We start from the raw sequence: 13,882 nt of genomic DNA, 5'->3' as shown, positions 1-13,882 counted from the left end.
AAGAAGAGCCTGTGAAACCTAACCGTACCTGTAAAAAAAAAAGGTGTCAGAGTGGATATTCACACAGATACTTGCCTTTGGATATAGGATTTGTCTAGATTTGTTTTTGCCGTTGGGAAAATAGTTCAGAGCTTTGGGAAGGACAAGTCTCTTGAAACAGTTTTCTTATTTCCTTTTACGATGTTTTGTGAGATGTTTGTGGACGTGTCAGTTTGTACCGGTATGCTTAATATCTGTAATGTGCCCATTTTTTTTCCAGTATTGAGATATAATAAAAATGGAAGGAAAGAGAAGCAAACGACAACTACTCTCTTTGATAAACGCTGACCTGTGCTATAGTTTGGGGCCCCCTGATGCCGTGTACCAGCAGAAAGCCAGATGAGATGGAGAGGTGAAGGGTCATAGGGCATTCAGTCGGAGGGGAAGACATTCGAACACTAACTATAGAACCCTGAAGCCCACATTAGAGCACAGTAAGTCACTACAGGAGAATCGTTTAGGAGGAGAAGTGACCCAACTTAAGAGTCAGACAAAGACCCAAATTCCCTCAAAACTAGATTCTTCCTTCTCTTATTAAAAGAATAACCACCCCGAGGCTCAAAGGATTACTTCCTCTGAGGTTTGACTCTGCCATGCCATTGCCTATGTGACACTGAACAAGTTACTTAGTCTCACTGAGTCTCAGTTTCCCTAGGTGTTAAAAAAGGGTGGGGGGGAATGCTGCATACCTTCATGGAGCTGTTGTGAAGATCACATGAGGGAAACAGAAAGAGTTTTGTAAACCATTCAGTGCTACGTAAATGCCAGTGTCAAACACATTTTAGCATCATCATTATCATCATTATTCCCTGCCACATACTCTCTTGGGGCTCTATCTGGGCAACTGTCTAAGACTATACACTGCAGACAAGGTGTTAACATGCACTGGTAGGAGTTTACTCATCAGAATTCATACCTGTGGAATCATAAGTCCAGCCTCTATCACTATCCCAGTCTCAACCTTGTGTCAAAGGTCAGACAGAGCAGCCTGAAGAAGTTCAAGGAGAGATGTTCAGGTCTAGTGGGCCCTTGGATAGGAGCACTGGCTCTGGCCTTGTGCTCTTAGACAGAAGGTAAAGTTGAACGAGTGAGATAAAAAGAAAACCAGGCATTAGTCACTAAGATTCTTTCTCTTTTCCTAACTCTGTCACTTTTGACAGCATGTTCCCCATAGCAGTTAGACGACCAGGGACTAGAGTCCCCAGTTCCCTAATTTCATCTGCTACTCATTGCTTCCTTCCCCAACTCTTCTCAACTTGCCTTGATGTCTAATTCCATTCAGCATTTTCTTCCAATTCCATGACGTATTTTGTGGTTGTAAGAGAGCTCTCCTTCCACCCACCCGACCCCCCCTGCCCCACGTAGAGACGATGCCTCTTGAATGACCCAACACACCTGACTTGTCCTTAAAGAGCAGATACTGGCTGCATGGGGTTGGGGTCTCAGCTGGAGGTAAAACTCAGGAAGTCCCCTGACAGAGATGTTTTGATTCCATGGTCAAATTAACCAAAAGACAAGTCAGCCAAGTCCTCTATGTTCCCTCCCCCTCCCCCACTTCCGCCTCCCCTCACTTCTTCTCTGACCCTTTTCCATGGGCTCTTGCTTTTCCCATCTGCTCCTTTTTGTGTGGATTCCTCATTTTCATTCCACCCTTTGTTGCCTCACCTTTTTTCCTGCCCTCTTTTCCATCCTCTTCTGCCTGACCCCTTCTCATCTTCTTGGTCTTCTTCCTCATTCACTCAGGCTTGTCTTTTCACAAGCTACCCTTACTTTTCCTCCTTGGAATCACAGAGGATGGAATGTCAGAGTTGGAAGGGACCTTAGAATATAACAACTAATAATTACACCTGCCACTTACGTAGCACTTTTCGGTTCAAAACACTTTGAAATATATAATCTATTTGGAGCCTCACAACACGTCCATGAGTTAGGTGGTATATTATTAGACCCATTTTACAGATGAGAAAAATGGCTCAAAGGAGTAACGGTGCATCCCTATGGTCACACAGCTAGCAAATGGAAGAACCAAGATTTGAACCCAGGTCTTTTGATTCCAATTTCAGTATGCTATTCAAAACTGCCTGAATGTTATATCTCGAATTTTAGAGATGAAGCAAAGACCAGAATATTAGACTAGGAATGGACTGTAGATCATTAATCATATAATTAGGACTAGAAAGGATATTGAGGATCAATTAGTCCTGCCCTTTCATTTTGAGGATGAGGAAATTGAGAACCAGTGGGGAAAGTGACTTGGCCAGGGTCACCAAATTAGTTATAGGGTAAGGACTAGGATTCAAATCCCTCCTTGCCTCTGGCCCATGGTTGATCAGGCTCCAGCCCCCAATCTCTAGCTGAACCAGGGATCTGCAGATGTTGCTGAGCTATGCCCCATCCAAATGCACCCCAGGGCAGGGAGTATGTGCAGAGAGCAGGCTACTATAACATATGGAAAGAGTGGAATTTTTGAGATGAAAGTGATCCCTGCAAAATGTTGACCCCATTCCTCTCATTTTATAGATGAAGTAGAGGCAAACAGAGATGGTGACTTGTCTACGGTCCCATAACTAGGGGAAGAGTCACAATTTGAACCCAGTTCTCCTCTCTGGGCCAGTAAAAAGAACCTGATGTTCTTTTCACTATTCTCTTCAGAAGCTTTGAATCATTAGGCAAAAGTGGATCCAAGAAAACCATTCCCATTAGGAAGAATGAGGAAGAAAGGATAGAAAAACCTTCACTGGGAATATTTGGACTGGGAATATTCCCATGAGGTTTGAAAGAGTTCCTGTGGGTGCAGTCCCTTTGTGCTACTTCCCCAATTAATAAAATAAATGCATTTTTTGCTTTGATGAATGAAGGGACCTAGAAGTTATTGAAGAAGAATGATTGTTCACCAGGGATACACAACATAAGCTAACACTCCCAAATGACTTCCCCGCCAGCCCCAGCGGCCTTTGGCTTGGGTCTCCATATATTCCTGGCATCCCTTAGAATCAATCAATCAACTAAGCATATATTTGCACCTACTTTATGGGTCAGATATTGTTTTGGCACCAAGGATATAAGGAAAAATGAAATAGTTCCTGCCTTCAAGGAGCTTATATACTATCGAGATCCAGAACTTCCAAAAGATCGTCAAGGGCATTTAGAAAACCTGACCAGCAGCACCGAGGTAAGATTTCTTCTCCTTAAGGGGAAAGATTGTTCCAGAGTTCTGCTCATCCCCTATAACCCTGAACTCTATTCTTTTGCCCTTTCTCTTCCCTTCACTCTATAACATGGGATTTCCTTCTCTGCTGTCACTGACTATGGTCCAGGCAGTGACAAATAGTTATAGTTGAGAGTAGTAGGATATTAGAACTAGAAGAAAAATGAGGAACCAATAAGACCCCAAAAATTATCTTACAGATAAACTGAGACCCAAAGAGAAGTAACTTCTCCAAAATCAGAAAGAGTTAGTGGCTTTTCCTTTGTGAGAAGGGAAGGCAGTCCTCTATAACAGATATCGCTTCTTCCCCATTTAGAAAGGGCCAGAGACCTTAGTCCTTAGGGTTCATTTAGACTCACAAAATGTGAAATGTCTGTTCCAGATTGGATTTTTGAACACAGAATGTTGGATCTAGAAAAGATCCCAGAAGTCATCTAGTCCAGAAATGAGGTTCAGAAATAAGAGGTGATTTGCTGGTCAGTAAGACTATCAAGACTACCTTGATCTCCTGACTTCCAGTCCAAAACACACAAAACAGAATTTCAGATTTAGCCCTAGGCCATGTCTACTGGCTGACAGGCTGGTGGAGCTCCTAGAATCTTCACCTGGCTGTTCTTTCTGATTAGACTCTGAATCATTAGTTCCTTTGACAGTTCTGATTTTAGAGTGGCCATCTGGTAACCCAGGCATTTTTTCTGGCAAAGATGATTCATATGAAACTTGTAACAAAAGAACCAATTTGACCCTCATGAATGTTAGATGTTAGACTATTTTGTGGACAGCATTGGGAGAAAAAATATTTCTTTAGACATCATTTTTCAGATTCACCCTGTTCCCTCCCAAGTTTAACCTGTGCCTCAACTATTCCACCCTTAGGAATGTAGGCTGAATTCTTCTCTATAGTTGTTCCCTTTCTTCTTCAGCACATCCTATCACTCAATCTCTTCCTGGTCTTGCTAGTAGTACTGTCATCAGAGGGCTAATGAATTTTAAGAGGAAAAAAAAAACAGGGAATCTTAGCAGGAATTTTTTTTTCAGGGATCCAGGTTTCATACATGTAAGCCAAACTCCTGGTAATGAGCCCTTTCCAACTGAGCTAGGCTATTCCCTGGATGACCGGTACATAATCTAAACCCTAACTAAAGCTGAAAGACTCTCTAAGGTCCTGGAGAATTGACTGAATTGTGCCCTTTCCAAATACTCCTCAGGGCATAAAGTTATATTTTGAGGAGGAATTGCGAATACCTACTGAACTCTATTGAATGCGGTTTAAAGAGCCCAGGGTCGCCTTCGTGCCAATGAGGCATCAAAGGAAGTATGACTTTAGCAGAAGATTAAGGATTCGTACCAGGCAAATATCTTCCTTTCACATTAATATCCATAAACACATGCAAAAAGAAATGGGAATCTCAGAATTCAAAGGGACCTCAGAAGCTATCTAGTTTAAGTTGTACCTGAATCAGGACCCTCATCATGACATTCTTAACCAGCGGTCACGCAGCCACTTTTTGAAGACATCCCATGACGTGGAATCCACTGTGGCTTGAGGTTAGTCCTTTCTACTTTGGGGTAAGCATAATTGTGAAGTTCTTCCTAAATTTAGATTTACCTGTTTGCAGCTTCTACACACTGTTCTCAGTTCTGCTCTCTGAGGCCAAGCAGAAAAAGTCTAATCCCTCATCCATGTGACAAACCCCATAGACACTTGAAAGCAAATATCCTGCCTTTAATTTTTCAGTCTGAATATTCCTAATTCCTTCAATGTCCTTTAACATATGTAATCTCAAGGCATTTTGCCACCCTCATGCCCTTCTCTGGATTCTCCCCAGTTATCAGTTCCAGAATTGAACACAATATGCTAGGTGTAATTTGGCCAGGGAAGAAACAGCAGGGCTAGCATTCCTAACACTATACCAGTCCTAAAGACTAAAAGTGCATTAGCTTTCTTGGTTGTTTATTAGGCTGGTGATTCATAATGAGCTCACAAGCCCCTAAGACTTCCATATCTTCTTTCGGAAATAGCCAGATCTCCCACATCTAATACTTGTGAAGTTAATAATGACCCTCAAGTGTCAACATTTACATTTTTGTCCTTATTAAATAGAATCATGTTAGCTTTGTTCCAATGTGATCCATAGTCCATAGCTTTATAGATCCTGTCTCTGTCATCCATGATGTTATCTACCCCTCCCAGCTTTTAGATGACACACATCTAAAACTTTGATAAGCGTGTGTAATCTACACCCTTAACCAAGTCATTGATTTTTTTTTAAAATGTCAAAAAGCTCACAGTCAATCACAGATTTCTGATTCACTACACTGGAGACCTCCTTCCAAGCTGACATTAAACCCCTGACTCTTTGGGTTTACACTGGAGACCTCCTTCCAAGCTGACATTAAACCCCTGACTCTTTGGGTCTACACTGGAGACCTCCTTCCAAGCTGACATTAAACCCCCGATTCTTTGGGTCCACAGTGGAGACCTCCTTCCAAGCTGACATTAAACCACTGAGTCTGGGTCTGCTTGTTCAACAGGTTACAAATTTACCCCTCTGTGTTATCATCCAGATCACCTATTTCCACTTTTTTCACAAGAATGACATGAGGTTTTGTTAAATTCTCTGTTAAAATCTAGGTAAACTTGATCTACAGCAGTGCTCTATTCGACAGAGTCCAGCAGGTATGTCAAAAAAAGAAATCAGGTTAGTTTAACACGACCTATTCCTGATGAAGCCACGCTGCAGGCTGCTTTTCCTAAATGTTCGCTAGTCATCCTTTTTTAAATAGCCTGCTCTAGGATTTTTCTAGGCATACAGTCAATTTCCCTGGCCTATCATGTTCAGGTATCAATCTATTTCCCCTTATTTAAGAAAAATATTGCCCTTCTCTGAATCTGCAGCGCTGCTCTTCTCATTCCCCCAAATCTTCCAATTTATCTTGGACACCAGTTCCCTAATTAACCATTTTCGTTTTGTCCTTTTCAGGTCAAAGATCATTCTCCTGGGGGGGGGGGGGAGGCGTGTGGAATAGAAATAAAGATCAAGCAGCTCTCCATTCTGACATCTTTCATCACTCACCCCAAACAGCAGTCCTATACCTTCGTTGATCCTAGTCTTTCCCCAAACACAGCTGAAATAGCCCTTTTGTTGTTTTTAACTTTCCTCAGCAGCTTCAGCTCATTCTGAGCTTTAGCACACCTGTCAGAATTCTTACAGGACCACATCACATTTGGCATTCATCCTCTGTTACCTGCCTTTGCTCCTACCTTCTGCGTGTCTTATTTTTTCTTTTTTTACTGCTTGATGAATCCACCTTAGACAGCTCTTCCTCTTCTTTCTCTTCAGAATGATGTCTTCAAAACTTCACCCTCAAGAGCTTCCCCCGGCTCCTAGATGAACTTCCCCCATAGGAACCTTCTTCAAAATCCTTTGAAATATACTTTCAAAATCGTGGATCTATATCTAACTATGCCTGGCTCTCCTCTCCTCTAGCATAAATTCTGAGACAGAATTCCATATTTTCTAAACTGACAACCATTTCCTCCTTGTTGTGAGAGTCAAACTCAGAATAGAAGTTTCCCTGATCTATTCCTCTACCTCTTGCAAGATGAAATCATCACTAGGCACATTGAAGAAATCATGGAAAGCTCTGCTTGGTCTAGCAAACATTCCGATAATTGTAGCAGACCCTCCCTGCCCAATATCATGTAATTTCTCTGTGTCAGGTTTGCAATGCTTCCCAACTCTTATATTTCCTCATTTATAGAATCACAGATTTTGGGAATGGGAAGGAAGCTCAATAGCCTTCCAGTCCAACCCATGCAGAAAAAGAATCTCCAACAGAATGTACCCAACAACTGGTTATCCCACCTCTCCTTAACCTCTCCTGGGGTGGGGGGATCCGCCACTTCTCAAAGCCACTTATTCTACCTTGGAATGGCCAGAATTATTAGGAAGTTTTTCCTTACACTAAGCCTAAATTTTCCTTTTGCAGTTTCCATGCATTATTCCTCATTGTGCCCTCTGAGACCAAGTAGAATATTATTATCCAGGTTTCTATTTTGTTCTCTATCGCTTCTTCCCAAAGGCTTCCTACTATGGTTCACCCACTCAGGACTGTGGATAGCCCTTACAAGAACATACCTTCTTATTTTCCTAGGCTGTTCTGCTACCATCTCCTTTCTATCCATTTGGCACCTTGTGGGAGTCTCTGGTTCCAGTCTCTGGTCACATCTTATCAAGTTTCGGTGATAGCTGTAAAGTCAAATTTGTCTCTTTGTACTAGGATATCCAGTGGTCTTCATTTATTACCCATACTTCATACATCTACATATGCAGTGCTAGGCTTATTACTGGATCTTTTTTTAAGTGTCTCCTATGAATACAGAAGCTGAAGTTCCAAAAGATTAAGCAATTCATTTATCTTATGACGTCAGTGTCCCTTAGTGTCTCCTAAGAACAGCTTCTCAAATTTCTCCAGGAAGAAATATGTTTACTTTCTTTTATTTTAGAAAAAAGAGAAAATGATGAAAAACTGGCAGATTTTGCTTTGCATAACTGGAAATCCTGATCCTATGAAATGAGCCAGAACCCTGATCATTAAAGCGCTATTGGGATGGGACAGCTAGAAGGGCAGGAACAATCAATGATGGAGACATCCCCCTCACAGGACCACATCCTTGAATCTGGAAGGTGAAAGCTGACCTTTAGGTCAATCCAATCCCTTCATGTTACAATAGAGAACCAGAGAGTACCAGTGCCTTCCCCAAGATCATACAGAAGGCTCAAGAGTATATCTTCTGATCCCTAAACCAATGTTCTTTCTTCCATATTACATGGCTTTCTAAGAAAACAGTTTGATGGATGGAGCAGGGAAGTGGAAGAGAGCATCATGAGATAATAGAAAGAACATTGGGTTAGAAGTCAGTAGTCTAGACTGTGTGACCTTAAATAAATCGCTTAGCATATTAGGGTCATAATTTCCTCCTCTTCAGAATGGGCAGGATTATTTGTAAGATTCCTTCCAACTTTTAGACATTTAATGATTTTTTTTAAGAATGGAAAGTTAATGAATGGAGGGCCAAAAATAGATTGGATGAGTTCATCGACCATTAAAAAACCATAGAGGAGACCTTTTCATAGTCCAAACTCTTCTGTGGTTCCTCTGGTTAAAAGGGCTTATTCTGGGCTGCTCCCACTAGAACTGTGTCCTATCAGGAACATGCATCAAAGACCTGGGTACCAATAAGATGACCAACCTAAGCTACTAAAAAAGCCAGAATTTATACTCTAGGAAAATCCTAACCTAGACCCCCTGCTTTTGAAATGTATCATTATTATCTGGGCCAAGGTTAAGGGCTCACAATATAACACCATGTCATATGGAATAATTTGAAGTGGGTCCTCCTGAATATCTCGGTGCCATTCATATAGAATCCTTTGTCACAGAATTAGAAAGTAACTTATGGGTTACCAAATAGCCCAACCTCTAACTGTACCATGAATTCCCCACTAAAACAACCCAAGTGGTCACCCAGTTTCTGCTTCACTACCCTGAGAGATAGCCAATTATCATTAGACAACCCTAATGATTTGAAAGTTATGGGGCAGCTAGGTGGAGTAGTGGATAGAGCCCTGGTATCAGGAGGCCCTGAGTTCATATCTGCTCTCAGACACTTACTAACTGTGTGACCCTGGGCAAGTCAATTGACCCTGATTGTCAGAAAGAAAGAAAGAAAGAAAGAAAGAAAGAAAGAAAGAAAGAAAGAAAGAAAGAAAGAAAGAAAGAAAGAGAGAAATAAAGAAAGAGAGAGAGAGAAAGAGAGAGAATGAAGGAGGGAGGGAGGAAAGAAAGGAAGGAGGAAGGAAGGAAAGCAGGAAAGAAGGAAAGGAAGGAAGGAGGAAGGAAATGAGGGAGGGAGGGAGGGAAGGAAGCAGGAAGGAAGAAAGCAGGAAAGAAGGAAAGGAAAGGAAGGAAGGAAGGAGGAAAGAAAGAAAGGAAAGAAGGAAGCAGGAAGGGAAGGAAGGAAGCAGGAAAGAAGGGAAGGGAAGGAGGGAAGGAAGGAAGCAGGAAAGAAGGAAAGGAAGGAAGGAAAGGAAGGAGGAAGGAAGGAAATGAGGGAGTAAAGGCAGGAAGGAAGCAGGAAGGAAGAAGGAAAGGAAGGAAGGAGGAAGGAAAGAAGGAAAAGAAGGAAGGAAGCAGGAAAGAAGGAAAGGAAGGAAGAAAAGGAATGAGAGAGGGAAGGAAGCAGGACAGAAGGGAAGGAAGGAAGGAAGGAAGTAGGAAAGAAGGAAATGAGGGAGGGAAAGAAGAAAGAAGGAAAGAAAGGAAGGAAGAAAAGGAGGGGAGGGAGGGAGGGGGAGGGCAAGAAGGAAGGAAGGAAGGAAGGAAGGAAATGATGGAGGGAAGGAAGGAAGCAGGAAAGGAAGGAAGGAAAGGGAAGGGAAGGAAGGAAGGAAATGAGGGAGGGAGGGAAGAAAGAAGGAAAGGAAGAAAGGAAGGAAATGAGGTAGAGAGGAGGGAGGGATGGAAGGAAACAGGAGGGAAGTAAACAGGAAAGAAGGGAAGGAAGGAAGGAAATGAGGGAGGGAAGGAAGCAGGAAAGGAGGGAGGGAGGGGGAGGGCAAGAAGGAAGGAAGGAAGGAAGTTATTTCTTATACTAAGTTAAAACATATCTCCCTACAGATTCAGCCTTGGTTCTAGCTCAGTCATTCAGGATCTTGCAGGACAAGGCTGCATAGAATAGTTGGGAATTGGTGTCTCATGCCAACTACACAGCACCCGGGAAGGGAGGGTCTCCCAGCCCTGTCCAAGCCCCAGGTGTGCAGTGTGGTATCACATGGGATGGAATGGGCTAGTGGAACAGTAAACTGCTTGGCAGTGCCCACCCACAGCCACGTTTCCACGATGTAACACCAGGCATCTCCCTGCACAGCCTTCTCTAACCCCTCCCACCCTGTGACTGTAGACGATCGTCTTTCCCAGTCCATATGCTTCACAGCTACTGGGCTCATCTGATCTCACAACGCAGTTCTTGAGCCTCGGAAGTTCACCCAGCTTGTGATATGGGAGGGGAGGTGAAAGGTGAGCAGGAGAAAGACCACATGAACAATGGACGTGAAAAGTTTGAAAAGAACAGAAGGCTATACTCACCAGAAAAATTGTTATTCTCAGCTGCCATCAAGTTAGGCAATCCGCAAGGCCAAACTTCTGCCAAGAAATGGAATGGCCCTATCCCTCCATTCTAAACAATTCTGAGAACGAACACCTCACATCACTGACCATACACTAGTCCCGAGACTCTTCTCAAGAGTGGCAGTAAAACTCAGCTTCCCGACCCTAGGCGATCTACCGCTATTGCTCCACCACCATACTGGCCCCTAGCCGGAGGATTTGAGTGACCAGGCCATAATTAGATCTTTGGAGTCTAGGGCAAGCCTGGATGTGAGAGTCAATATCGTTCTTGAAATCTGGTCTCAGTTCTCTAACTCCACCGGGTGACTTTATGCAAGTCACTTCATTTCTCTCCTCATCCTCAGCTTCCTCCTCTGTCAAATGAGGCTGGTAATAAATGATCTACCATCCTCACAGGATTGTCCTGAGAAGGAGAATAGATATTAGCCATGGAAGAGCTTGGGGAGAGTCCAAAGCTCCACGCAGGTTCCAGGAGCTTCAGCTCCCACTGAGATACTCTCTGGTACAACTCAGGGGGGAGCAAACTATAGCTCTTTGTTAACTGACTGAATTTTAACGACTCTGAGGAGACTATCAACCTAATTAAAATAATACCATCAGCTCAGCGATTGATTTTGTTTAAGCGCCAATTTTGGAGACAGCCTTATTTGGGAAAGGTCACACATCTGGAGCTTATTTCCATTTGGGGCTTTTGTCACTACTAAAGTGAGTGCTATTATCTAGTCTTGAATGCCCTTGGAGGAAATCTCCTGCTTTGTGCCCTCTCTATAGTTGCCAGCTGCAGCTCAGCTCAGGCATCACTTGGTTTCCCATGTGGTCACTTGGGCAAGCTTCAGTATAAAGGAAAACTATGGCGCTAAAGCTGGGAAGGATCCTCTGATGAATGATGTCCATGTTGTTTCTCAGCCTCCTGAATGGCTGAACACAGGAGCATGAAGAACTCCTCCCTGGGCACTCGGGGCAGTAAGCAAACATTTTTCCCCACTGGGGAATGCTAACATGCTAACCCATGATTATTTGCAGAGACTGTTTAACATGTTACAAAAAAAAAGTTTTAAAATAATTCCACTGGAAGGACAGAACACAGAGAGGGGTGTGTGTGTGTGTGTCTGTCTGTCTGTCTGTCTCTGTGTGTGGACAACTATATGAAAATACAAAAAAAAATCACATCGTAACCTTTCATAATGCAAGAAGACTCCATCATATTAGGGCATCTGTTAGAGAACAGTTTGTGTTTGTGGTTCGTTCTTCCTTTGTTTGTTAATTTGCAAACTTCCTATCAAGTTTGCTTGGGTGTCTTGTATTGAAGTGAACCCTGAATGTAGAATGGAAGTTCCAGTATTATGCTGCTGTGTCCGTTACCACTTACAAAAGCACTGATACCTCCTGCCATTGTATCCAAGAAGGTGTCAGGATCTCAGTGATGGGGCATTTCTCTGTCTTTGTTTCTTTCCCTTCTCATTCTGTGTTAATGTGTCTGCTTTCCGTTTAACAGAGGGACAAGCGTGATACGTCCAACTTCGATAAAGAGTTCACCAGACAGCCTGTGGAACTCACTCCCACTGATAAACTCTTCATCATGAACTTGGACCAAAATGAGTTTGCTGGATTCTCCTACACTAACCCAGAATTTGTTATTAATGTGTAGATGAGATGTATAACCCTGTGGTCATGCCTAAAGTCAGCGACTTTAGACCCAGTTGTAAATAGGAATTCTAGTCTTCTGGGATGTGAGGTGCAGATGCCACCATTCACCATGTGGAGAGATTGTTTTCTGGGGCCTCTCTTTGTACGTGTATCTTGCCAGTTTGTTTTCTACATTTGAAAATGTTTCATTTGGAGTAAAATGCATTAACCTAATAGCAAGAGGTCTAACTTTTCCAACCTCTAATCCAACCTTAGTTATGCATTGAATGAGCAAAAAAAAAATATTCCAACTCCTGTGTCTGGTCCCAAAATGCTTCCATCTTTGTAATTTTTAAAATCAGAAGCTGACATTCTGGTAAAGTTTTTACAGTTATTCCACAGTGGTTTTCTTTTTCCCCCTTCGAATGCTAAGCATGGTCGGTATATTTAAGAGTTGTGAGTAAGCTTTGCTGTTACTGTGAACTTAGTATCTCTTAGAGGAACCTTTTGTTCAAGAAGTTGAGATGATTAAATCTGATTAATGTATTGAAGATGTACGCTTTACCCATTTCTATTTTTAAGCGCATTGTATATAGTATAACAGGCTTGATGAAGCTAATGTCTTCCTCCTTCACTCATAGGAAATGTATCCACTTGGCCATTCATTCACTGTTTTTCATGTTTATTAATGACTCAGGCAAAAATGTCTACACAGCACTAAACAAGCAAAAGAGAAGGCCAGCTTCCTAGAGCCGGAATGGCTCCGGGGTGTCTCTATCTGCCCATTGGCTAAATAGGACATTTCTGTTCAAAGGGTACTTTTCTCTTTTTGCAGTCACCCCAGGAAGGAAGGCAAGGGGGAGGGGCACAGCCCAAACCACAGAGCTGAGCCCACACACCTCTCTGTGAGGGTTTCCTTACTCTATAAAGGGTATACATCTGTCTTCCTCTCTCCAAAGATATATTTGACCATGAAACTCAGCAGGGAACAGTAAAGTAGTGGTCTCTAAAGGTCATCGGCAAGTTCGTCTTCTCCATGCCTCATTCCACTCCTTTGTCAAAGGATCGGTTTGGACTAGGTAAGCTATAAGAGGCCTTGTGGCTCTGACACTCTCTGTTCTAACATTTCTTCTCTGAATCTTATATTCTAGGATCTTATGTTTTTTCTGACAAATCTGATGAATGCTTTTCCTTTTGGCCCATCTCCACCTTTCTCCAATGAGTCCTAAAAGGACTCTTATGTAGCATATAAAAATGATAGTAAGCAGGGTGGGGGCTTCCAGCAAGGGCCTACCTAGCCTCCATACATTGCTCAACAGTCTTCCAGCCCTGTTCAAAATTCAGCCCTACTGCTATTAATTTCTTTTTTTTCTATATTGTTTTTTCCTTTGATTCTGTTTGTGAAGACGTGGTAATCCCAGCCTGGATGTACCATGCAAGAGGTCTCTGCTCTTGCCAAGGCTAGTAGGCAGTAGCAAAGATCATTGCTGTCAGACTGAATGAACTGTGATGTTCTCCAAAGATGACTCACGGTCCTCCCCACCCCCACCACTCACTCGCCTCATGCGCAGTACAACTCCCATGACTTAAGACCTGGAATGAGATGTTTATACTTCCAACTACACACACACACACACACACCCCCCAGATTTAGGGTCATCTTCTCAAAGACATGGCAGAGTTGCCCATTAAAATTTGTACCCATCAAGACCAGAAGAATGGAAGGTGGGGGCACAAAATGTGTATATTCTTCTTGTAGGCTATTAAAAAACAGATTTTTGTCATTTTTACGAATGCCAATGTTTTCCCACTGGA

General features: G+C 42.6%; 1 protein-coding gene across 1 annotated transcript in view; it reads left to right on the top strand.

Annotated features, from left to right (window-relative positions):
- The window catches only part of PRKCB (protein kinase C beta), a 646,949-nt gene extending 633,291 nt beyond the window's left edge, over positions 1 to 13,658 (top strand). Inside the window, 1 exon segment of the mRNA XM_036739147.1 lies at positions 11,937 to 13,658. Within this exon segment, the coding sequence (XP_036595042.1) occupies positions 11,937 to 12,089 (153 nt within the window). The 3' untranslated portion in view covers positions 12,090 to 13,658.
- The last annotated feature ends 224 nt before the right edge of the window (positions 13,659 to 13,882 follow it).

The sequence above is a fragment of the Trichosurus vulpecula genome, chromosome 9, assembly GCF_011100635.1.
Source record: "Trichosurus vulpecula isolate mTriVul1 chromosome 9, mTriVul1.pri, whole genome shotgun sequence".
Classification (NCBI taxonomy): domain Eukaryota; kingdom Metazoa; phylum Chordata; class Mammalia; order Diprotodontia; family Phalangeridae; genus Trichosurus; species Trichosurus vulpecula.
The sequence above is the reverse complement of the archived record's forward strand: the minus strand, read 5'-3'. Positions and strand labels throughout refer to the sequence as shown.